The following is a 26,958-nucleotide window of genomic DNA, read 5'->3' as shown; positions in this document are numbered from 1 at the left end:
TGCATATTTACCCCATTAAATTTTCTTTCCTCTTGTGCAGTCAGCAAGAATAAGATTTTGTCAAATATTGAAAAAAAAATCACTTGAAGATAATCCTATGAAATCCATCATGTTCCCAGCATTTGTCACTGCAGTACTTTTTCAAAAAACTATATTGCTGAATATTTTGGGAGGAATCAATAAACAGTTTTTCTTCATTCATATGGTGGCCATGTTCTTTGTATACTGTGTCTGATGTATACTGTCTAAATGACCTATCAGGGCAAATTATAATAATCAGGGAGGACAGAGAGGACAATTCCACCACCAGCACCTGGAAACTCAAGGTATCACAACTGCTCTGGAGGAACAGGGCTGTGACTTCACATAGTAGGACAGCTGTGTGTGGGTCTACGCATCAGCCCTCCACCAGGACCATCCATCATGCACAGTAAAATCCTCCTCCTGCTCCTCCGTCTGACACATCACTGTCTTTCCTGCATGGAAAACCACCCTGAATTGCTTAAAACATCTTCCCCCACATATGGGCACAGTACTCCAGTGAATCACAACTTCCCTTCCCTAATGTGACTCCACTCACTCCGGTTGCAAGTGGCATACATGATTGTGGTTAAACAAACCTAATGGCAACGATGAAATCCACAAAAAAAAAAAGAAGAGTGGCTAATGAGTGTATATGCAACTGGGAGCAATAAGACTGCACCCCAAATTGAGACTGACCAGTGATACTAATAAGCTGCTGAAGCTGACACTGCATCCATGTAATGGAGTTAAAAAGTGTATAATTCAGAGATAATAATTTACAATATAAACCAAACTGATAATTGAATGAAGTATAGAATAGAAAATAAGTAATTCTTAAGCAAACCAGAAGGCTGGTAATATATATATATTATAGTATGCTGTATAAAATTCAAGTCATTATTTCAGTATTGCTTATGGACGGGTTTGAAAACGCGTGCTTATATTTTGAAAGTTCCGGATCGGAAGCAGCGCTGCCTGAAGTTGCAGCCATTGACGTCTTTTAGCTTCACCCACTGAGGCTTCACCGTCCTCCCACAAACATCGAACTGCCTCCATCCGTGCTCTACAACAATGGGGCAGTAATGTCAGTGACGGGCAAGACTGGAGCGTCTTTTCACAGGCACTGAAGCAGTGTATGGATTTAATGATGATGAAAAAGAAGAAATTTAAGTTCAAGGTGGATTTTGACCTGGACGAACTGTCGTCGGTCCCCTTTGTTAACGGTGTCCTCTTCTGTAAAGTCAGGCTGCTGGACGGCGGCTTCTCCGAGGAGTCTTCTCGGTGAGGGTCCTTGGCTTTAATTCAGCCAATAAAACTAACCGAGTGTGTGCTATTTAGTCCACAGGGTAAACTAGGTCTTTAGCTTAACGTTAACGGGCCAACTAAGCTAACACGCCACAAGAACCCTGCTAACGGCAGACATTTGTGTGTCCGTGTAATGTTAATGGTGTTAAGCTAATATTAGTTTCTTCTGTTCGATGCTAGCTGACAGCATCATATTGCTCAGTTGTGGTAGCTTTGGGGGGTATGGGGGCATGTTTATTTAAACAAATAACCATTTGCAATTAGCTGACAATTTCCTTACATTGAGGGCAACATCTGGTTGAATTTTAGAGGCTCGCTGAGTTTGTGGAATAAAGTACTGTGAGCAGCTTATTTGTCACACAAATCACACTGTGATGTGTTTCAGTCTGTTTAGTCAACTTCACACACGACCCCGAGTCCTAATGCAAGGACAGCACATTGTGATATCCCATTTGCTGGATTTTAAAAAAAGTTTATTTTCTCTTGTATGGTGTATAGATGATGGCAAGCTAGTCCGTCTTCTTCTACCAGGCCATCAACTTAAACTGTAACTGCTCTGTAAACTTTATAAGAACATGTCCATGTGGATCACAGCAGTCTTATCAAGACGGGGTTGTCAAATTGAGACATGCAAAGATAATCATCTCCTCTGTGGCCGGATTTAGGCTTTCACTTCTAAGATACTTTTTAAAATCTACAGACCACTTTGAGGACTCCAAAAGAAGAAGAAATTAGGATTACAGCTAATAATTATTTTCATAAATTTTTATTATTTTAATGAATTCTCACGTGGGGTGGCTGTGGCTCAGGAAGTAGAGGAGGCCATTTAATCTGAAGGTTGGTAGTTCAGACCCTGGATGCTCCAGTCTTCGTGCCAAAGTATACTTGGGCAAGATACCCCAAGTTGCTCCTGATGCATTCACCGGAGTGTGATTGTGTGTGTGAATGTTAGATAGAAAGCACTTCAATGTAGAAAGTGCTTTCATGAATGTGTGCCTGAATGGGTGAGTGAGACATGCTGTATACAGCGCTTTGAGTGCTTCCTTAAAAAAATTCCTTAAAAGAACCCTTGTTTCGTTTAGTGACTTTGCTGACATTGTACTGAGCTAACATTGATTTGTGCCAGTTATAGAAGAATGATGAACTTTTAAATTAAATGATGTATCAGTATTATGCTGAAAAGAGTGTATTAAGAAGATGTAAAGAGTACTTTGAGGAGCTGATGAATGTAGAAAAAGAGAGAGAATGAAGAGTGGAAAGGTCCAGCTGTCATACCTCTAGAGGTATGAAGATGTCTAGGAGAGAGGGCAGTGGGCTTTTTAACCAGACCGTCTTAGAGAGTGAGAGTATGCATGAGGAATGGAGAAGTTTACTGGTATTCATTTTCAAGAACAATGTGCAGAGCTCTTGAGCCATACCCTGAAGCTACAGGAAAGAGTTTTTGAAGCTAGATTAAGAGAGGTGATGATCAATGAGCAGCAGGATGATTTCATGACTACAGCTTTGAATGTCTCACTACAGATACCATGTTTGCTTAGAGAGTTTGATGGAGAAATATATAGGAGGTCAGAAGGAGGTCAGAAGGAGCTTTACTGTGTCTTTGTGGATCTATAGAAAGTATCTGAAAGTAGAATAACCAGCCTCTACCTGCTACAGGGGTTGTTTCAAAAACTCAAACTCAAATAAATACAAAGACACCCAACTCTGAGAGATAACAATACTCTGTGATATAAAATCTAATATAAAATCAGTAGTTTTAACTTGATTTTGTTAACACTGATATACATTCATGGTTACCACATTTCAAACAGAAGAAATGGTGGAAATGAAGTTGCTCGACTTTACGTTGGACCACAGCACACATGACAGAACATACATAGATTGGTAAACACTGCACAAAGCCAAATGAAAGCGTCAAAATATTTGACCACAAGATGAAGTACCAGCTTCTGGTCATGACAGGAAGTGACCTTTTACTATTATTGAGTGTCACCCTGTACCACATAACTGTGCAACCTAAAAGCTGTTCCCGCAGTCATGTTTAGTTCTCTGTAGCCTGTAATGGGCTTTCACTCATAAATTAGATGGGCCGTTAACATGGACAAGAGAAGAGCTCGTTGTTTTGTAGTTTTTGGAGGCTTTAGGGATTACATGGGCTTCACCCTGATTATATAACAAGCCTTCTGTTAGCTAAAAAGGTCCAGTTTATGCCTGACAGTCTGAATTAGGATGTTTTCATATGCCATGGCAGTAAAGTCCTTTTATTATTTTATTTTATTTTTTTATTAAATCTACAGTCTTTTTGAATGTGAGTAGCCACCTTAGCTAAGAAAAATAAAGATTAATTCAAACAATGAAGTTCTGGCCCTAATTAGAGACATCCTCTTCAGGCTCTGCAGTGGTTTTTACTCAATTAATTGCTGATTCATGTCCTAGCATGATGTGGAAACAAGTCATTTTTTTACATCAGTTTGGTTTATGTTAGACTCCACCCCTAAAACAAGTTTTCTTTTCAACTCTTTTAATTTTCCGAAGTGGAAGGGAAGTTTTCCTTTGGTGTGGCTTTTCATCAGATCTGCGCTACTATTTCTGAACAAAACAGCTTTTCCTACTTGCATTATTCAGAAGAATCTATTCAGAGTCTGAAAGCTTTGCATCCAAACTGAGTTGAAAACCTGTGCGGCACTGTGCTTGTGGAAGTGTGCCCGTCCATGAAGTCTGGCTGCGTTCACCTTTACAAGAGCACCTGTAGTTTAACAAGAGACCTGAGTCATGTAGAGGGATGACAGAGATGACCTCTGCTTGTGCTTTAAACCAGACTTACTCATACGCACGCTAATAGGATTTTGATGCGCTGAGAAGTGCAGTGAGCCCACAGCGCGTGAACTCGAGCCAGAATTCCCGAAACGCACAGTGTGTCCAGCTGACTGGGAGTTCCCTTTCGACTCGGGGAGTTCACTCTCTGAAATTTATTGACATCAGGATGGAGTCAGCATTTGTAAAACATTAGTCACGCATCTGCTGCTTTTTATTTATAGCAATGCAGGGATGCAGAGCAAAATCCAGGCCTGTACATCCAGTCAGTCTTGCAAATCTGAACAAGGGTCTGCAAACCCTGCTAACTGTTTTAGTCCTAACACTCCTCGGACTAGATTTTCTGCCTCAGCTTTTGTCACAATTTCAGATGCAGACACTTCCAGATTTCAGACTTGTTGCATCATTTTCATTTATATTGTCGAGGCAAAAAACCTTCAGCTCTGCATGCATGTAAATCCAGCAAAGTCCAACCAAATGAATGGCATGTAGGCTATATTACCAGATGGGAGCTGGTTAGGTGAGTGGGAGAGGAAAGGATGCCAGTGAAAGAGAGGCCATCTGCGGTATCGTAATTCTGCCCACGCTCGGTCTTTCTCTTTCACTTCTCATCCTTTCACTGACAGCAGGCTGCAACTCACAATCATTTTAACCTCTAGACAGCGGAGGATGTGTTGTTGTTTTTTTTACTCTCGTCCCAGTAAACACCACACCTGCTCCTAAAGCTGGATTTATCAGTTAAATGAATCAATACGTGAAAATAAGGCTGTAATTAATTAGCTTGTTTATTAGGTGCTGAGAATAAGCACATGGACTTGTTTTGGCAGCTTGAATGGGTGCCCTTAAGCAGGGAAGAGGTGTGGGAATTGTTAATCAGTAGTCTTTCAATTGAAGTCACTATTTGTTATGTAAGAGAGATTAAAATTTATGAAATGAAATTTCTAAAGGTGGTTTGCATGTCTGTATACATGATTTGGGCTGGGTTTTACGTAAAATGTCATGATACGTTTGTCAGTTTGTTTTGGTAACAAATTAAATATTTGTAATAAAATAGAATTAATTAATTTGTTGGTTCTTTAGAATACAAACATTTCTTTTGAAAATCCCTTATGTATATAGTGTTTGATCTATGTTGGTTCTAAAAAAAAACAAGCAAAATTTTCAGTCATGCCAGTTTTGGCACCAGGAAATGTCATGTTGTGAATTGGCTTTTCAGACCCAGGCATGCATGTCAAACAATGATATCATATGATATCTGACCTTACAGGGTGCTTAAAGCTGGTGTACATCTGTCCATACAGGGAACCTGTGCAGGCCAACTGTGTAAGATGGAAGAAACGGTTCTCTTTCCCGTGCAAGATGAGCGCCAATGCAGGGACAGGTGTACTGGACCCCTGTGTGTGTCGCGTGTCTGTCAGAAAGGTATAGTATTATGTTTTAGCCTTTCCTTTCATCAAGCTTTTTTTTTTTTTTTTTTTTTTTTTTTTCCCCCCACACAAGTTATATACTACATACAAAATGTATGTGGAAAGTTATAAGGCACTACAGCTTCATTAACATCTCAGTGTCTCTGGCTCATTCCTCTAGAGCACTACATAAAAGTCATGCATATGTAATGGAAGCACTAAGCTAAAAAAGAACAGTAAATACACGTACCTATAGCTTTACTACAGTAACGAGTAGATCTCCTCCCACACAGTTTAAACTGTCAGTGACCTCTACTCTAGTTTATTTAATATTATGTGTACCTGCCCAGAGACTGCAGAATGAAAGTAGCTAAATCTGGTCAAAGGCTCTACTTTGTCAGTATTTTTGTGCATTGACCCTGATGACAAAGAATAAAACACAAAAAATTATGTTTCCCAGTTTAACTCGCGATTGGCTGTTTTGTTGCAGGGCTGGGACAGTCAGCATCTTTGCAGATAATCATCTTTCTCCCACAGATTTCTATTCAGGATTCATTGAGTGCCACGTCTTCTCTCTTACAGAGTCTCTGAGTTTGTCTTTTCCTTTTAAAATTGCTCAAGGAGGCTTAGTGTCTATATTTGTAATGTGTTGACCTTACTATGTAAAGCTCCCTGAGATGACAAATGTTATGATCTCATACCGTATAAACCGAAATCTAATTGAATTGTGTCTGAAAGCTATTTCTGGTGTGATCCTCCCTTTGTTTAGGAGACCGGCATGCTAAGTAGTTAGAAAATCCCTGTTTCCTACACCAGTGCATAACTTTGTAAAATTTATTATTATTAATTCCATATTATTGAAAATTTCTGTCACAGCTATTTGGATCCAATTATCAAAGTTTTCTGGCATTAAGAACACTGTGTTTTCTGTTGATGGAAAATACAATATCTGGAAAGTTTGACCAGACTTTAGTCTTTAATTATTATAACAACTTTTCTAATTATAGTACCAGGACTGTAGAGTAGGGATTGATCTTTAATTTAGTTTGTATGTGGGTAAAAAAAATATTAAAATGTCTTTTCTTGTCCAAGTGTTCTGGAGCTTAGTTCAGTGTCAAACGCATTAGTGTGGCAGCTAGAGATAACTTATATAATCATTTTTTAACAGCATCAAATTATTGTATTAATGTTCTAATTATTTTTATGCATCTCTTCTGCAGGAGCTGAAGGGTGGAAAGGCGTACGCAAAGGTAACTCCTCACAGACTTACTTCCACTCCCATCCTCTGAGTTGAACCTCCGGGTCACCCAGATTTACATTAATCAGCCATATTGAAGTAGCTAGCTTTGTGAGCCTGTAGCAAACAGATGGCCTTCACTGCCTGCAGGTTGGCTCGTTATGTTATGCCTTTTCACTTTTCCTTGAAAGTAATTATTTAGTGAGCAAGCTAAACCCTATTATTGTAAACACTCATGTAGATATTTTCCCACAGCTTGTCATTTGAAGGAAAAGTGAGCTTTAAGATTTGCTGATATTGTTTCATTCAAGTTTGTCTCCTGTCCTGCTTGATGTCATTTTCCATCCAGATTTTGTCATATTGCTGAGTGGGAAAAAGATCCGTCTCCTGAGGGGGGAAAAAAAAATGAAGCAAAGTTCACCCTGTGTCATTCTTTCTTTCTCCTTCAGCTTGGTTTCGCAGATCTGAATTTAGCAGAGTTTGCCGGCTCAGGGAATACAACCCGCAGATGTCTGCTGGAAGGCTACGATACCAAAAATACTCGTCAGGATAACTCCATTCTCAAGGTAACATTCTCGCACCCACAGCAGGCTTATTTGATTTCAATGAGAGAGTACCTTGGCATTCTCAGTACAAGTGCTGTGTTTTATTCTTGGAGAATCACACTGGAAAAGTTTTTGCATAAATATTGCCAGCAAAAACAATGCTTGGGTGGTTTACTGGAGCCAGAAATAATCCATGCCCTTAGACGAGCAGTGTCACACGTGGGAAATAAAAAGGAAAGTGCAGATTTGGCCCACTGTCATTATTTGTTGTTTTTCATTAAGAATAATCCCTAAATGTATGATGATTTACTGCATTAATCAGTCAGCACATTTTTTAATGACTCCAATGCTACAGTGCGTTTAAAATATCAAAAACATGGGCAACTTTTTTTTTTCTTAGATGACCATTGATACAAGCTAATAGGATCATTGAATGGACGAAAATTTTGTGCTAACATTTTTTCTTCTTTCAATAGGTTATCATCAGTACACAGCTCATGTCGGGGGATCCCTGTTTCAAAACGTATGTTAAGGCAACTTTCTTTGTACTTCTCTACACTTTCATCTGATGGGTCACACAGGGTTGGTCGGTGTCTGTCAGTTGAGGTTGTTTGCTGAAAATCTTTTGATGAATTGGACAACTATTTAAATACAACTGTTTTTGGACTAAACGCTTAGAACACTAATCAGGCTCCTTTGTGAGCCTTGCTTATCTGGATATGAGAATAATACCCCAAGGACTACAAAACCAACCCACTGACCTTTCCTGCATTGTAACATAAAGCCTCTTTGTTCTCTCAAAACTGCTACATTTGAAGCACCAGTGCTGTTGGTTGTGCTGTTCTAACAGGGATTATTATTTCCTCAGTTATTTTGTGTCATATGCCTAAATTACCACAGATCTGTTGCTGTAATCTGCTCCTTACTGTTCCAAGTGCTCTAGCTGTGTGCACACTGCTTACAGCTTTCAACATTCTGACTTGAAGGTTTCACTGGAATCAGCTATACAGGGTTATGCAACTCTAGTAACTGTAAGCTTAAGCTGTCATCATTAAAAGCATTGACTTATATCATTTTGTACATAATGTGCTATTAACATTTTGTGAACTGTCTTACTTTCCCTCAATTATTCTGTATTTTCCAATCCTTCAGCAACTTTGTATTTTTGTCTTTGCTTAGATTTTTCTTCTTAAAGTGATTTTGATACTTGATGCATTTAAATACAAGAGTCAAAAATAAAGGCCGGTTGTTCTGCATCTGTCATCAGGCCTCCCTGCACAGCCACAATGATCGCAATCCAGGGGGATACAGAAAGCCTCCTGGAGGAGAGGAAGGGAGGGGACTCACAGAAAGGCTGTTCTGGTGAGGCCAATCACGCCATATTACACTTCTCTGCTCTGCTTCTTCATCTCATTAACTTTCCCAAATATTTGCAGGCATCTAATCTATTATAATTCATCCAGAGCTGAGCATTTCCTCTTTTAGACTTTTGCTCCACTTCTATGTTTCTGTTGCTATTTTTAATCTATGACGGACAGTTACAACTTGGTTGGAGTCATGAGCGATCATGTATGAGACCAATATTGATCTGGAGGGGGAGGAAAAAATGTTATCAACAAATTAAAACTGACAAAAATGAAATGTGGCAACCTATTTTTTCTGAGTAAAAACAAAACTAAAAACATTATTATAATAGGTGAAGAAATGCAAGTCTTATTCAGTAAAGGTTTTCCTCCACTGCTGAAAAAATATTTTCTTTAGTGGATTTATCTTTTTGACGTGATGTACCATTAAAGGCTTCTTTCATCTGAATTTAACAGTTCCGTGGAAAAAAAATGATCAACAAATAATAAAGTCATCTACAAATTACAGTTTGATCATGCTGGCAGAAGCGAACATTGTTAAAGAGGCTGAATCACTTCCAGGATAAATAATGGCTCGTCATCTCGATGTTTTCTCAGGAAATGGTGTTGAATAAATATATTCATGGTAATCAGCCATTTAGTGTCTTCTTTCAAGCTGAACCGAGGCAGGAAACACGACTAAAAAAATGAATAAATAAGTGAGGAAATCATGTATGAATGAGTTGCTGCTTTGTAGTAGAGAGCAGGAAGCTATGCTAATGCTAAAGCCAGGTTAGAAGTACCATGGGAGAGAGAGAGCAGCTCTGTTCAATCTGCTAAAGTTTGGGAATGAACATGTTAAATGAATTTACTGCAGAGAACTTCTCTCTGTTACTGCAGAGTGACATGTGACCCAGCTTTTTAAAATGTATTTATTTTTATTAATCTCACATAGACAAGAATGACACCTGTAGCAAAGGTAACCTTACATATAGTAGGGCAGCAGATCCAGCCTCAAAGTTCTGTGAAGATATTAAAAACAAAACAACAGCAAAAAAACGAACAGCAAAAAAACTTTTTAGTTATTGGTAATAATGCCTGGACTAATACTAATAAAGCGTGAATGGTCGTCTGTCTCTCTGTGTTGGCCCTGCGACCAGGTTGTACCCTGTCTCTTGCCCTGTGTCAGCTGGAATGGGCTCCAGCCCCCCCCCCCCGGTGACCCTCAATAGGATAAGTGGAAGTGAATGGATGGATGGATACACCAAAATGCATATAATGCCAAAATTATTTTTACTACCTTTTACCTGTGAGACAGTTAGTGAAGCTCTTGATAACATATTTCAGTATGTCAACTGAATTATGAGCAGTTTAATACATTTTTGTCTGGCTCAGTGGTACGGCCAAAATGATTGCAACTGTCTGCAATGAACTTGTGACCTTGTTGCCTTTGGAGAGGTTGTGTTAGTATTTGATCACTTACCAGTCAGTTTTTGTCTTGAAAGCAACTTTGGTGCATTAAGACGGTGATAAAATGGAGTCAGTCTGCTATCGGTCTTGCAATTATGTGCAATCTGCTTGTGATAATACAGCGAATAACTGTGATAAATCATGTCAAATCTGTTCAATTCAATTTTATTTAATGCCAAATCACAACAATTGCCTCAACATACTTTATATTATAAAGTAAAGACCCTACAATAATACAGAGAAAACCCAACAATCAAAACGACCCCCTATGAGCCTAGAAGTAATAAATGCGTGAACTAGTTTTTCAGCATCACTCTGAGACACGAGGTTTCTAATTTTAGAGAGATTGCACAAATGCAAGAAAGCAGTCCTACATATTTGGTTAATATGTGCACTGAAGGGCATATCCTGGTCAAAAATGACTCCCATGATTCCACATGTGTTACTGGAGGCCATCTGTTGCTGTCTACTGAATTCACATTAAACAGAAATTCACACTTCTTACATTCAGAGTCCAGCCAGAACCTCATAGATGTGAAAACAGTAGTTGCTGCAGAACAGTGATTTAACTGCAAAATCATATAGGCAATCAGCAACATTGCTTTTAAATGGGAATATAATCAGAAAACAACCAGCTGAGTGGAGTCTTTTATTGCACAGAGATGCAGGACAGACGAGTTGCGTCAGTACAGATTGACTCAGATCGATTGCAATGTGTTGGTAATCTGTCTGCGTTTATAAGTTAGATGGTGATTATTTGCAAACATTCGACAACCTGAGACTGTTAAGAATCAGTCCAAGTCCGAACGTAGTTGTTTGGAGGCAAGTTGCGTCCCACCAGGCGACCTGTGCAGTTGCTTCATTATTGAAAGTGGTTGTCGCAACCATACATTCTTTCTAGTTGCAAGGAGGTTGCTGTCCTATATTTAGTCTTTTATTTATTTTTTTATATACCAGGATTCCACATTTTAAAGCTATTGTTTATTAAAAAAAAATATCTTCATAGTTGATGAGGTTGCATCCCTGGTAGATGGTGAATATGACCTGCCCTGGATTTTTTTTTTTAATTATCATTTTTGGAGGGGACTGTAATTGATGTGTCAAGTTCCTGCTAATCTGGTTTAGATTTACACTGGAAGATCATGGAGAGCTTTCAGGAGCTTCCCAGCATTATAGCTTGTAGGCACAAGGCGCAAGCGGAAATTGAATTTGGTTAGGTCCCATGTGTAGCACACGCTGTTCTGTTCTGTGCAGCCGACAAATCTAAAAGATGATAAAAAAAAAAAAAAAAAAAAAACATTATTATGAGTAGGTCATTATAATCTTGTGATTTTTAGAATTTTTTTTATGGTGTATCTGTTAACTGGTTACAAATCTGGAGGTTGCTTATTGCAGGTTTGTTGTTGAACTCATGAAGACTCGAGTCAGCCCTGCTGCTGTGTCCTGTTTTACAAAACATTAGCTGTCGTTTCAGTGTCATCCCCCTGCATCACTGCTGATTTTCAATTAGCTTTTTTATTATTATATACACCATAACTCCTACTTTGCTCCTCCCCCACCACCACCACCTTATTCAGTGTGTGCATTCATGTGTGAAAACATTTCTGCGTTTAATGCTTATTCTTCCTGGAAGCTTCAGAGAGTAGCAGAGCGCTTTCATGTATAATTTAAACTAGCTTTCTTTTAGATGAACTACAATCTGCTCAAACCCTGGAGGCTTTTACATGCTTAAAAATAGGACTTGTGTGCCAGTCTTTCTGGTGCGGGTTGTGTGTTTGCATGTGCGATGCACTTTGTATCATCCCCAACATGCCTTAGTGGTGTCTGTGTTGATGCGTTGCAGGAAGTCAGTTTAAATGTCATGTATAAGCAGCTTTAATATTGTTTTTGGGTGCATTTTGTCCAACAGATTGATGTACACAGAGGTGTTGTTGAGAGGTGTAAGAAATGTGTACAGTTTGGACAAGCTGCTGTTTTTGGCTTTGATCATTGCACACTGGTGCAGTGCAGAATATCATTCTTCTTGTAAATTTGAGGCATGTCAAAAAGATGATTTGAGGAATGCTTGGAGTAAAAAAAAAACAGTTGCTGCTCGGTCATTTTGACCACCTCCACTTATGTGTTTCTGGTTATTATCCCTTTCTATGGAGTCTATTTTCTGCTGTGTTGCTGAGGCTGCTGAGACCTTCCCCACAGACATTTGAATTCTGAAATGTTTTTTGCTTTTTGCAGCCTTTTTTCTTTTTTTTTTTGCCTGTTTGACATTAAAATAGTGTCTCACATGCTCACATTGTGGCACTTTTTTTGTGTTTTTTTTTAAAGGCTTACATTTGAGGGATAGTTGTCCACATTGTTCTCAGCTGTCAACTGGCATCTAACTTTGTTCTTTTGATGATATTTTCCATTTCAGTCATACAGATTTTATGCATTGCAGATGATCTTTTTGGACTAACCTGAAACTGATTTTTTTTTTTTTTTTTTTTTTTGCCTGAGCAGAAGTGACTCTGTGTCCCTGCATGTGCCAACTGTGGTCATTGGCTTGTTAACTCACAGATACTTAATTATTTCACTTTAGAGGCACACGAATATCTTTGTTCAGCTGCCCCAGCTTTCATGCTCTACTTTCACTTTCAATACTATTCATAAATTTTTGTGATAGGATCAAATAAGTCCACAGTGTTGGCTTATTTGGTTGCAGTTTCTTTACTGTACATGCATGGTTTTATACTCATGCTGGCAGTGTGCTCATCCCTCATCTGTGTCTGTCCTTTTTAATCCAGCAGAGAGTCGAGAAGGGAAGTGTCCTGTTGTGTCGGATGATCTGGGAGGGTGCTGCCACTCCCGAACCTCCAGTTACGCCAGCCAACAGTCCAAACTCTCTGGTAAGGGTGTCACACTCTTAAAAATCAGATTTTTATTTATTTATTTTTTTTGTCTTTAATATCTCCCATTGTTCCTGTTTTGCTCTCCAAACATAGAGATAAAAGTATACTTAGGCGCCCAAGCTAGCAGTGAGTAGTAGCAATAAAACATTATCTTTTCCTCACCCACAATCAGTTGTACTTGAAATAATAGGAGTGTGAGGTCAAAATGAGAAAAAAGGACTTTGGACTGAGGAGGAGGGGAAGAATAAAATGATATTCCAGTGACACTCCAGCAGCACAGTTCAGACCCAGGGCTCGAGTTTCCATTACAGGCAGATCAGATGACAGTAATAAAAGATCAGAGGAAGTGAAGAGATGCACTGAGCTCAGCTCTAATGACCCTCTCATATAGAATTTAAAAATGTATTCCCTTCCACATTAAATGCTTGATGGATTTATTCTAACCTCTCATTAGTGTGTGGGAAGTGACCTGATGCCCTGAGATGTCTCTTCTTGCTTTAGCTGGGTTCCTACAGACATGAACAGCCTGAGTGTGTGGGTGTCATCTGAATTGCTAAATCGTTTAATACAAAGCAAGTTGCAAATCTCAACAACACACCAAAATACACTGTATACACATTACTGATTATTAATTCACAAATATTGAGACAGCAAAGCTCTCATATCTCTCTGGCATCGTTGGAGTGTAACATGTTCCAATGTAATGCGTTACTGTACTAAATTCAGTGATCACATTACAGTTAGTTACGCCATTACTTGTGTTACAAAGGTTTTTCAGTTATCTGCACACTTGGTGGATAAGCATGCATCATCCTGTGCACTTGTGTTACCATCAGCTGATTTCAGTTTGTGTGCAGGGAGGAAGGAAATGGTGAAGTGGTCTACAGCTTTTGAGAAGGGGAGATATGGACATTTTATTTTTATTGCACAAAAAGACACAGAGCACAATGGTGAGGTGCACCCTGCATCCAGGACAGGAACTCATTATTCTGCTAATGCAACTTCAGCCTTTTGCAAACATGTGCACAAACAGCATGCTAACGTAAAGCTAGCGAAAAACAGAGTGACGTTTAAGCTGAAACAAAGGCAGTGATGAGCAGTCAGGTTTGCAGTGTTATAGCCTCCATTTCTAACATAAACATTAAAACAAAGATCCTGTGTGTGTCTTCACTAGAGTGGAGATTTGTGTTGGTGTGTGAGACTGTAGCCTAAGGTTTATATTGTTAACTGATAGTTAAATAATATGACAGTGTGTTTCAGGTCATTTTGAGGAGTAATGCAAAAGAAACGTAACAAGTAGTGTAATGAATTACTTTCTCCGGGGAGTAATGAAGTAACGTACTCATTACTTTTAAGAAAAGTAATGAGTAATGCGCAAACATTGGTCTCCAGTTAGTGCAAATACTGGACTTCTCTGGGTAAATATCAGTTCATCTTTCTTTATTAATATTACGGTGCACGTTACCCCTGTGCAATATTGTGAATATATCTCAGCAGCAGGTCTTTGCACTTCCTTCAGTTCTACAAAACACTGGTGCAGGATTTCTCTGCATTTACTGCAGTGTGCAAATATTAAGGTAATTCTGAGGTAACATCTCATGATTTAAGAAATGTCTGTCCCTCCATGTGCTTGTTCTTTGCTCATCTCAGCAACTTTTCATCCAATCCACTTCAGACTTGGGCATATCACTGGGTACCCGAGTAAGTGCAGTGCCAAGTTTGAGGTTGTTTAGATAGTTCTCATAGTTTGACTAAAAATACTGTTACTCTCCAGTGCCAGTGTTTCCCCTACAGTAACTGCTGCCTGCTCCACCTGTGTGTAAGAGGAGGGGCACACACGTGCATGTACAAACTTTTGTCTGGCTATGTTTATGAGGACATTGATTGACATTAATACATTTCCATTTCTTCACAACTAAGTTCCAAACTATTTCCACAACTAATTCTAGTTTTAACCCTTGAATAAACAATTACAGCTTTTGAAAGCAGTGAGAAATAGTCCAATTTTTATAAAATCCCTCAGATGGTCTAAAATTCTGACAAAAAGTAAAGTTCATAACAATTTTTTTTTAATTTAACTGTATTTATTATATTTGGTTTCCTGTAACAAAACACTTCAGTCACCTGCTCATGCAATTTCAGTGAGCATTTACAAGATAACCGCAACCCACATTCTGCCTGTTCTGCACAGCCATATTTTAAGGCAGTTACACACAGTAACCAGTAACTAATGAGGGAAATTGTAAACTGTAAATTGTACTTATTAACAAAATAACCCGGTTTACAATCTCATGGAACTTCTCAAGTAACATACTGTGTGTTAAGAAAGTCACTGCTTGTGTCTCTCAGGCTACAGCACAGGTCACTCCCGCTCCTCCAGCATGTCAGAGTTCAGCCACCGGAGAAATCATTCAGTGGGCAGCGCTTCAACAGGTATTGGCAGCATCCCAGAGCCCAGTGAAGAAAGAGAGTCCAGAACCTGTCCAGTTTTGCCTGAATACCCAATCCCCACAGCCACCTCTGGCAACACTCCGGGCACACCAGTGCGAAGTGCATCATCCTGCGAACGGCTCAACAGGTAAGTCAGTTAAAGGAGCACACAGATAATGATTTATTCATGTAATGTATGAATAGAATACACAAATGTAGTCACTTTCTTTGTCCTCTTTAATAAAGATAAACCAGTAAGCATGCCCAAACATGGTAGGGTATTATGGTAGGAGTTAAAATTAATAAACGTGAGATCTGTGACACGTTTCAGGAAGCAGTTGTCAGAGTAAAAAAGCTTTGAGAGCATTAGAGGAAGTGTATTTGTGGTTACATTATGTGGGCTTTTATTCTTTGCAAAACTCTGTGTTTGTGGGCTCTAAACATGTCCAATCATGAGTTAAGCAGAGTATTCCTGGGGGCTAGTTTTAAGTACTGTTACAGCTTTAGGTGCATTATAGCCAACATTTAGATACTTTTGTAGGAAGAGTTAAGCTTTTAGGGGAATTTACTTATCAGTGTTCTTGCCAAGACTTCATAAGAAAAAAATGATTTCATATCTGCACATGTAAACAAACTACTAGTCCTCCCTGTTACCAGGATACCGCACAGTAACAAGAAGACAGGAAGTATTGTGTCGCTCTACTGTCCTTTGTAAAATGTCACTTTTAACCTGTTTCTTGCACAGATGAAATGAATGAGTTGATGTGTTAATCAGTGATAATTAGGGGTGCTCGAAGTGCATTTTGTTATCTTTAGACTGAGACAGGCTAGCTTTTACCCAGTAGTTTCTTTCTAACCTAACCAAACCACATATTTACCTACTGACATGCAAATTTATCAAGCTCAGGAAGCAGGAAGTGATTAAGCTTACTTATGGATATGTGATTGCCATGCCAACCTTGGTTTCTAATCTGTGATTAGAAAACTTGATAAGCAGTGGTTACCTAGTCAGTCACAGATGTTTTCAATATTAATCACATTGTCAGCCAGTTGCATCGAAAAAAAATATTTTTTTTCTTTCCATTTACTGTTTCAAAAACACAGCAAACGCACTGCACTAGTAGCAGCAGTTCTGGTGCTCTTCACTGTACATTTAGGCTGTTGTGACTGATTAGACTGGACGAGTTTTGAAAGTTCAGGCTAACCCACATCACTATAGTTACAGATGTAAAATCCTGGTGAGGTTTGTAAAAATGTACTTCACTTTACATTTATAAGTATTCAGTGTGAGCAAAACATACCACTAGTTTGCAGGATTAATTACAACAGGTTTAGAGCTTATCAGTTTTATCTAATGCAGGTGACTAAAACAGCAGTTGAAACACTGTGTGGAGTTTTGACACTGGTTTAGCAGAAGTAAGCAGCTCTGGCCAGCGGTATGTTGCTACCAAAAGCAGGTGCCTGGAATGAGGCCCTTCAGTTCTTTGGTTGATAACTCTGCTTCATAGCACAAACTGAAATGTCAAGCACAAGAAGGGAAAACATCAGCTTCTCTCTGTCTTCAAACACGCAAAATGGTATCCTATATCCTCCCTGCAGACACCCAGTGAAACAGGACTCCATGGAGTCTCAGCTAAAAAGAATGGATGATACTCGGGTGGATGCTGACGACGTTGTGGAAAAGATTCTCCAGAGTCAGGACTTTACACCTAGCCTGCTGGACTCAAGTGCTGAGGGTAGGACACATCCATCGCATAAATATCATTCATGCAGGTTTGGGTTATTTGGGAGATTTCACCCATGTCTCTCATCAAGTCTTCAGGGAATAATTTTAAAAAATATATAAAATACAAGCAAATTTTCACAAGTTCTAATACAGAGGAAATAATTATGTATTTATAATCTGAAAAGGAAATAACACTGATTCTTTAATTTTGCAACTTTTAATGATTTTATATCAGTTTAAACAGAATATTGGGTTTGTTACTTGTTTTGTTTTTTTTACCCCAGACTAAAATGAAAAATTTGGGCTATTGTGTCTTTCCTTTTAAACTGGCCTTTTTAAAGAAAGAAGAAATGAATGATCAGTTTAAACATTTGGATATCTGTGAAATTTTTAAGGTAGGAAATCCTCATTTAAAAAGCAGGAAGCATCTGATTGATCTACAGAGATCAATCAGATGCTTCCTGATTGATCTACAGAGATTTCAGCCCAATAAATAACCAAAATAGATGAATCAATACTAAAAAAAGATTCATCCCAATTCTGGGTTACTACTGCATGTGTTAGTCACGGCCCATTTGCATATTCATTTCCCATGAGTCAGTGTGTGTACTTTAAGGAGTGAGGCATTGTTTTCCCTTCCAAGGTCTCCACCAGCTCAAAGCTACAAATGGAAAGTTGCTGTCAATACGTGATTATTTTTAGGTTGCCTAGCAACTGGCTGCTCGTCATGACAAGAATTGTACATGAGGATGTGGGCTCTCCGTGTACTGACCAAATGTTGCGAACACTGTTTCAGAGGAAGGCCTGCGTCTGTTTGTTGGACCTGGAGGAAGTACAGCCCTTGGAAGTCATCACCTTCCCACCAGGTGAGCGTCGCAGACTTGAGGATAGTCAATAAACTGAAGGCAACAGGCAAACTGATGCATGGATTTCTGTCCGTGTGATTCCAGAGAGATCGATGTATTGACTTCACAATAGCACTGCTGTCTTAGTGTTAATACACACACAAAGCTGAGAGAGGTTCTTCCCAAAGTGATGTTTTACAGGTTTAGTGCGTAAGATAGGAAGGTTTTGATGGCAGCAGCTCTTCGAGTGAAGCAGCACAGTTCCTGAGCGATGGAGGGGAATCATTTTGGTTTGTAGGTGTCAGTCACTGTGTGTAAAATTGAGCAGTAAAAGACTTTTCTGGCTGATGATGGGCCTTTAGAGTAAACTAGTAAGCATGAATGCCATGCACAGTTAAGGTAATGAGTCAAATCAATGCATTTCTTCTCAATTATTTTTTTATTAAATTAACCCCTATTTAACAAAACATAACAGAATTTTTCCTTTGCTTAAAAAAATGTCTAAAGATGAAATATGACTTGACTATACGACAGTTTAGTTGTTGTGTAACCTTAGAATTTATGAGCTCAACTGATATTATGTATCTTTTTCCATCGTGGATTTATGACACGACTGGTTTCTTTAGTACCTTTTGTAATAACTAATGAGGATTCAAACAAACATTTGATTGCCAATGCTGCCTCATGTCCTCCTAGGGTTGGTGGCGGAGCGTACGAGCAGGTGGTGATAAAGCGTTAGACCTGCAGCATCTCTGATGGCCAACTGGAAATGAGTTTCCATTTCAAACTTCACTCCTACTCGATCAGCACGTGTCTAAGCTGATCACTCAGTGATCTGTCGACATTACACCAGTGCCCTCCTGTGTTCATATCAGTTAACGTATCTTTAGGAGAAAGAAGTGGGCAGATTTTATCTCAAATAATTAAAAGAGAGGGAAACACACTGACCAGATTGTTCTAAACCAGTTCACATGCATGTGTAGTTTTTAATTCTGGCTCTCTGTAAACTCAAACATACCGAAACTCCTGTAAACTGAAAGAAAAACAACCTCTCTTCTCCAGACGGCACATGGAAACAGAACAAACTGAAAACATATCACATCTTATCAGGACATTCCTTTGGTGTTTGTTTTGAACTTCCTTTTTTCAAATAGGATTTAATCTCTGCTGATAAGCTCCTCAAAAAGTAGTTGTTGGCACGCCGGCACCCAATGGTGAATTTTGAAGTGGGAATATTTTACTATGACGAACTGAGCTATCTGATGTGTGGACGTGTGTGTGTGAGTGTATGTGGTTATGCGTTTGTTCTGCTGGTACACTGGCCACTTTATTAGCAGCAACAGTAATGCTGATCAGTGAAGTGACACGATCTCCTGTAAGGAATGCCACACTGGTACCTGCAAAGAGAAAATGGGAGAAAGGAGGACAATTTATTTATATGTAATCGCAGAGGCCCCGTGATCTAAATCCAGAACAGTCAAAAATGACTATTTAATATTTTTTTTTTTGCCATATAAAACACTTTAGAGGATTAAGAATGTGCTTTTTAACAGTTTAAATGCAGTTGCCACAAGTTGGAGCTAGAAAATAAACCAAAAATGACACAGCTGACTAGAAGCTGAAGCAAGAGAGCATCTAATAAACCCTGACGTGAAGCTAAACCTAAATTAAAATCTGATAATTCCCCTAATTGACATCCTGGTTATCTCGTTTCTTCCTCTGTATAACAAAATGAGACTGTAACTAAATAGTTCTCAGGGTGGAGAACTCTTCTTAATGGTAATTCACTATATGCTACAGTTACAAGCTAAATGTCACACAGTTTGTGTTTAGTTCAGTTTGTTTGCAAAGTTACAGTTAATCTTTGGATTCTTTTTATCCTATCTCCACATATACATATATTAGATTGAAATAAAGTGGGACATATCTTCTTTGTGTCAAGAAAATATCAAACCTGTCCAGATCTCTTTCTGGATCCAGGTGCACTAATCACGACAGTGTGGCAGAGGTTATGTAGTCGTTTTCTGTTCTCACTGCTCTTTAGATTTACAGGGCAGTAAATGCTAAAAAACAAAACAGTGGCCTCTGAATATTGATATGGAAGAGTATATAGATCAAATATTCACTTTTGCAGATGTATATCTATTGTGTAGCTATATCACTATGAACTGGCTTGTGTATCAGGGAGCTTACAAAAGGAGGATCCTGTCATACATCAACTCTTTGACTTCTGCAGCTGTTGTATACCGTGGCTTGTTTTCTTTTTTTAAATAGACAGCAAAGGACTAGTTAAGTAATCCACTGCCATGAAAAAAATACTCAACAGAAGACCCAGAGTAATACAGTAATTTGGTGTAATGTGTATTATCTCGTAGCTTCATACTGAGGACAGTCTCAAGCACTCAAACACCTGCTGAGTTTTAGAATTCTTACAGTGCCGTGCATGCAGACCAATTCCATCTCTAGCCTCGTAGGAAAGCCAGTGCACAGTTGAGTTAAACAAGTTAGTCCAAGTACACAACAACCGTTATTACCTGGGAGCCTCTTAGGCCTATGCATAATGTGAGTATTAGACACATTTTAAATCAGTGACAGACTGTACAGCATCTAATCTTCTGTCTCCTGTCGTAAGCCATAGTAGAAGTAGGATCAATGCCTCTTCTAGGTTAACTATATACATCTTGTATCAATATCTGCACAAAGTGTCATCAGTGTATGGTGTTTTAACTGTACGTCAGTGTTCTCTGTCTTTATGTTCCTATGCTCTGCATGTTTATGGTGTCGTTTTTAGCTGTGACAAACTCTGCAGAGCCTGACACATCGTAGTGTTTTCTCCTCATTTTAACTCTACCATGTTCTTAATCCATTTCCACACCGAAGGAAGAATTTTGCTTGCTGTTTACTATGTAGGACTCACTTTTGTTCATGTTAAGAGCAGACGTCTGTGTAAGCATCGATGTATAAATGTAAATCAGTGTTCTCATTTTGATGTTAATCACATTTATTGAGCCGTTTTTGAATCTTTGATTGCGGATAGTGTTCTATATTTTTGTTAAATATTTTTTGGTTTAAGAAAGTCTTTCACTACATGTGACTTAAGTGTAATGTTTTGTTTTTTTAAATAAAAACCCCTGGTTTTACCTGTGTAACACAGGTATGTTCATCTCGGTACCTAACATGTTGTTACAAACATGGTTGCTTCTTCTCTTCTGTGAAGCTGTTGTCTATTAAAAATACTAAGGTGTATTCTTCCGTATAGTGACGTTCTGACACTGTCCAGTGTTTTTCCTGTTAAAGACGTTCTTTTGACCAACATTTGCTTCTTTAACAAGTGTACTGGATGCTTAAAATGTCTACTGTTGAATAAAATTGTTTAAATGTTTCGTAGTCTGTACGTAGATTCCTTTTTGTGTAGAATGTTCAATACTGGCAATTTAAACTCTTGTTTAGGAATTTATTGTGCTATTATTGTCCAACATTTGGACTGTGTTACTTTTACTGACTCTGAAGGCCAGTGACTGTTTTATTTACACTGACCTATACCTGGACAACAGTCCCAAAAAGCTATCTAACAAATCTCAATCTCTCTGAAGCAGCTGGGTATCTGATGGCAATATTCATCCTGTCCAACAGTAACAAACAGAAGCAATTTCCTCACTTGTGACTTCCTTTTGGTAAATTTAAACAAGTCACCTGCTGGTCCCAGAACCACAGCTGCATCCTCCACGTCAGTCATTTGCCTCCCAGTCTTCCTCTTGCTCAGCACTGTGGCTGTGCTGGCTGGCCTTTGCATACCCGCTGTCCTCCAAATTGCAGTCATCATCCTCTTCTTCCTTGTCTAAGAACACCAATGAAGCATCACAGTCACAACCACAGAAACACGTAGTTAAGACATTCATGCCACAAGTAGAAGAAGAGGGAAGAAAAATTGCGTGGTTAACTGACAATGCATGTGTGCAAAGTCAATGATGGGAAGTGAGTGAAGCACTTTGTGGTCAATATGGCTAAAATGATTCATGTGAGCAGTGGACACAGTCAAACTGGTGACACCTGCTGGCCAACTTTTACTATTTTATTTGTGTGGAAGGTTGAAATACAGACCTCAATGAAACAGCAAATCCAACGCTATAACTGAAGTTTTAGGCAGTATGAATTTTCTCCATTTAGCATGTCACAGCCTTAATGAAGGCGGCCTGCTAGCCATATTGCCCATGTGTGTATTATACTGTATATTTTTAATTTTGAAAGACAAAGAAAACTGATCAAACAATACCTTCTTCGTAATCATTTAATAGCACAGCAGAGCCATCCTGGCTCAGTTTAACGTTCGGCTCATCCATCAGCAGATATCTGAGATTGCAAAGACTTCCACTTAGCACACTAACTTTGGGACAGCAGGACCACAATACGTCCAGGGGTACAGCCACACACCTATCAGTGCACACAAAAGGGTAAATAAATAAAAGTCATGAAGTAAGATGCTGGGAGCCAGGGCTCTGGATTTGGCATGGTGCTATACTTTTTATTCATGCTCCTGAGGAAACTCACCTGCGTGATGTACAAGAACCCTGTTTTTGCCCGCTGCCTGACGCATCACTCCAATCCACTAAACCTTTCATGTCCTCTGCACATGCTGTAGGTATAACATTTGCTATATTTTAAACAAACATGTATTCTACTTGTGTTTAATCAAGTTGATAACTAGACTGTTGCCAGTTTATCCGTCTGCTTCATCTGTCAGAAATTCCTCACCTCCTCCCTCAGTCTGGCAGAATACAAGTTCACCGCATGTCTCGCCAGTCCGCTCCTCCATCCATCTTTTCTTTAGTTCTTCTGCCCAGTACAGCACTTCACTCACCAGGACTCTGCGCAAGATGTTGTTGTTGTGCAGGCTGGGGTAGTTTACACTATAAAGCTGACAGAGAAACAGAAAAGGCACAGGTCAAAAAAGAAAAAGACAAAGCAAAGCAAAGCGGCGCTGATACAGAAACCTGTACAAGAGCTCTTGGGGACATCCTAGAGCATATATTCACCATAAAAAATCTAATATTGCTGATCAGTGCCAGAAAGTTATCGTTAGGGAGGTGTAGAAACATAGTTGCTTTATCACCATTATGAATACCTAGACTGGTTATAGCAATAATAAAAACTTAACTCAAATTGGCCAATATGCATCACATGTAGGTGGTGTTACAGGTGTTATCGACCTCTGTTTGCGGTTTTCAGTGGCCACCACCAGAGGGCAGTAAATACTGTCCCTTCATGCTGGTTTGAACGCAAGCTACTGCATTCCAGGCTCAATGTTGCTACTTTTGCACCATCAAATATTACTGTTATTTCTGTTTTTGCTAGGTATATTCAAGTCACTGGAGCTCAACAGATGACTCACAAAATAACTAATGTGCATTCATCTATCATTTCTAAAAGCTCCAACGACGTTTATTTATCTATGCTATATTTTCAAGAGACAGCACTTCTGCCATGACCCAGAAATCAATGTCCATAAACACTTAGTATGTTTCTGTAAATAAATACATTTGAGGACAACTGCAAATAAGCACTTCAGATAGGACTAAAATGTGAATCAATTGTTCAGATGGACCATTAAAACAAAAAGGCCAGCTGCAGTGGAAAACTGCTTTACTATAATAATAATAATAATAATAATAATAATAATAATAATAATAATAATGCATGATTACAAAACTAGAAGCTCAGGAAAAGACTAGTGAAAACAAGAATGCCACAGAACTGATGCTAATGATTTTTATTTATACTATAGAACTGATTAGACTGTTATTTTTAAAAAATAATGTAATATACTTACCAATGTGTATGAAAACACATCCTCTGCATCGCTGCCAAGCAACATGTTGCAGCAATCTCTCCCCATGAGCCGATGAAATACACCAATCTGGGAGCAGAAGCCAACTGCCTCCTGTTGGCCATGTGGTGCTTTTCCCACACCAGTGAACTCCACCTCATAACCGTACTCCAAACACACCTTCATAGCCCTGAGGAAGGACGCAGTTTCAACAAAATCCTTTACCTTGTATGCGCAATAAGAGATAGTTACTACAATGTTTTAGGATGGATGTAATCAGCATTCTCTGTTGCTACATCTTCATTCTATACCTGAAAATTATTATCAAATCTTTGTACTGTACCAGGATCTGAACTCTGCTCTGGTCCACTCAAATTTGTGGTCACTGTGCCTGTAGCGGGACACTCCAGGCAGGAAGACGTTGAACTCAGAGTTTGGGGTGCTGATGATGACCATCTTCGGGGTCATGTAACCAAACACCACCTCAGAGAAGAGCTCCACATCAGTGAGAGTGAGGTGCTCAATGCTGCACACAGCCAGAAAGAAAGCACAGTTACAAGCCGTAAAACAAAGTGATGCACACAAAAGCAAAGAAAAAAAAATACAGCTGAAGAGAGAGAAAGAAAACAGAAGTATGAAAATACAATTAAGAGACTCATTAATGCTGAGAAATGATTAAGCAGAATCACCACAAACCGCTGCTTACAGTTCTATACTGGTGACCAGATCAAATCCTCTGAGGCGGGCGTCTTTTTGAGTGACTGAGCCCTGGTACAGCTCAATGCATAGCTGATCATAACTTGGCTGCAGATAGTTGGTTGATAGAGGAGCTAATCCATGCCTGAAGAAACATGCAAGCAAAGCCTGCTCATTACTGTGCCACCTGACGCTTTGATCCCTTGAGCTAGAGCTATAGTAATCACATTTATTTTATGACACAATATGAAGCCCACTCTAGGAGCAGCAAGATTTCTTTAAATTTGGAAGCACAGTGGGGGAGGGCAAACTGGAAATCAGAAAAACAAAATCACAATGACCTTAAACCTCATCCTATCAACTGGGATCCCATCTCACCGATGTGCTTTTTTGTTGAATCATCCCAATTTTGCGGGAGATTGAGAGGCAGATCGGTGTAGCATATGCAGTTATGTGAACACTGTTCTGGTCTGTGTTGTGAGCCTCACCTATGGTCATGAACCCTGGGTAGTGACTGAAACAATGGATACAGGCAGAAATGAGCTTCCTCTGAAGCATATTTGGGCTCTTCTTGAATGATAAGGTGAGAAGTTTTGTCATTTGGGTGGGTCTCAGCATAGAGACATTATGCCTCCCCATGGAGCCATGAAAGAGGCCAGGTGAGGTGGTTCATGCATCTAACCTCCTGGGCAACTCCTAGGAGGAGGTGGTGAGAAGGCCCCAAGGCAGACCCAGGACATGCTGGAGAGATTACATTTCTGGGCTGGCTGTTTGTGTGTTTATTTCAATCATTTTAAATTGGGGTCAAAATGACCCTGACTGGTTTCCTCACGTTAAAATTTACTTGAAATTTCTGAAAACTAAGTGACACCAGAGTCAAAGGATGGTAAATAAGCTTTTAAAGCAATAATGTGGATTGAACATCGGATAAAAGCTTTAAGTTGCATTAAAGAGAAGCATAGATGTTCTTATAAAGTGTTATTTTATGTTACAATATATACACATTAAGTGTAACTTGGCAAAAAAAAAAATCACTCATTAAATAGCATACTACACAGCTTAGTTTAAGAAGAAATAAGCTTTAGCTATTTGATAGCTTCCTACAGTAAATTAGGGATCCTGTCAGTAGGATGAGGGTTAAATGCTGACAGACGTTAGGCCGTTCAACATGCCCCGTTTAGAGGGTTATATGATTGTGCACTGAAGCAACCATTAAATAACGGGGGTAACAAAATGCAGTCCGGATATAACCATACATACTCTACTCATTTCAACCATGTGTATAGCATTACCTCACACCCTTCCTATGAACATACGTACATCTTTTTCTTGACTATCACGCCGTTCACGTCCACTCCGACCAGAAGCTCGATTTCGCGGTGAAACCTGAGCGTTTTGAGGAGGGTACACTCATTGCAGCCCAAGTCCACCACCTGGAGAAAAGGACAACGTAGACTCTCGGCTTGGTAAACTAATAAATTAAAATTATCAACACAGTGAACTTGAAGTATTAAGAGAAGCCAATGCGACTAACGCGCCAAGTGAGACACTGTAAGCAGCGTTAGCTAACTTAACTGGTTCGGTGAAAACGTTTGCTAACATAATTAGCTTTCGTGTTGTAGTTATCAAACGCTACTAACACGGCATGCGTGTTAGTAGCGTGATAAGCGTGTTTTCCACAGAGACATTAGCTACCTTTTTGGGTTTGTTCTGCTTGACAAAATCGATGACAAATTGATGTCTCTGCCTGTGAAGCGCCGGACTGAACATTGGCTCCATCTTTAGCTCATGTCCTGTAACCCGCCCGGAGACCAGAGCAGAGGGCGCGGTTGTTACGGAGTCTGGACACGTGTTTTTTTTTTTTTTTGTTTTTTTTTTTTGTTTGTTTGTTTTTGTTTTGTTTTTTTTAGGAGAAGGATGGTTCTGACAACAACCATGCTTAATGTTAGCTAGACCCTTTTATTACAAATGCAAAAGAATTGCACAGCAGCATGTAGTGAACAGTACTCCATATAATAAGGTTTGTTCTTTTCTTTTTTTTTCAGGTCAAGACGCTGTGCAGGCCAGTCAAGTTCTTCCACACCAAACTCACTCATCCATGTCTTTATGGACCTTGCTTTGTACACTGGTATGCAGTCATGTTGGAACAGGAAGGGGCCATCCCCAAAGTTGGGAGAATTAAATTGTCCAAAATGTCTTGGTATGCTGAAGCATTAAGAGTTCCTCTTAGTGGAACTAAGGGTCTGAGCCCAACTCCTGAAAAACAACCCCACACCATAATCCACTCCACCAAACTTTACATTTGGCACAATGCAGTTAGACAAGTACCATTCTCCAGGCAACTGCCAAACCCAGACTCATCCATGGCATTGCCAGATCCGAGACGTGTTCTTTGGAGTGACGTATCA

General features: G+C 39.3%; 2 protein-coding genes across 3 annotated transcripts; one reads left to right on the top strand and one right to left on the bottom strand.

Moving 5' to 3' along the window:
- Positions 1-1,006: 1,006 nt before the first annotated feature.
- Positions 1,007-21,413, top strand: fam102bb (family with sequence similarity 102 member Bb). 2 transcript variants are annotated; one of them, XM_030727007.1, is made up of 11 exons: positions 1,007-1,305; positions 5,445-5,565; positions 6,770-6,799; positions 7,236-7,352; positions 7,808-7,854; positions 8,599-8,693; positions 12,928-13,026; positions 15,379-15,607; positions 17,059-17,195; positions 17,982-18,051; positions 18,727-21,413. In XM_030727007.1, the coding sequence occupies exons 1-11, from the start codon at positions 1,160-1,162 to the stop codon at positions 18,767-18,769; spliced, it is 1,134 nt and encodes a 377-aa protein (XP_030582867.1). In that variant the 5' UTR covers positions 1,007-1,159; the 3' UTR covers positions 18,770-21,413. The 2 variants fall into 2 exon arrangements, with proteins under 2 accessions (XP_030582867.1, XP_030582866.1); XM_030727006.1 differs by having other exon boundaries at positions 12,925-13,026.
- Positions 18,994-26,384, bottom strand: henmt1 (HEN methyltransferase 1). Its single transcript, XM_030727005.1, has 10 exons — positions 26,246-26,384; positions 25,871-25,983; positions 24,561-24,695; positions 24,198-24,380; positions 23,858-24,044; positions 22,783-22,945; positions 22,579-22,663; positions 22,304-22,461; positions 21,724-21,868; positions 18,994-19,427 (listed from the first exon to the last, which is right to left on the bottom strand). The coding sequence occupies exons 1-9, from the start codon at positions 26,327-26,329 to the stop codon at positions 21,759-21,761; spliced, it is 1,218 nt and encodes a 405-aa protein (XP_030582865.1). The 5' UTR covers positions 26,330-26,384; the 3' UTR covers positions 18,994-19,427; positions 21,724-21,758.
- Positions 26,385-26,958: the final 574 nt, after the last annotated feature.

This window comes from Archocentrus centrarchus, chromosome 4, assembly GCF_007364275.1.
Source record: "Archocentrus centrarchus isolate MPI-CPG fArcCen1 chromosome 4, fArcCen1, whole genome shotgun sequence".
Classification (NCBI taxonomy): domain Eukaryota; kingdom Metazoa; phylum Chordata; class Actinopteri; order Cichliformes; family Cichlidae; genus Archocentrus; species Archocentrus centrarchus.
The sequence above is the reverse complement of the archived record's forward strand: the minus strand, read 5'-3'. Positions and strand labels throughout refer to the sequence as shown.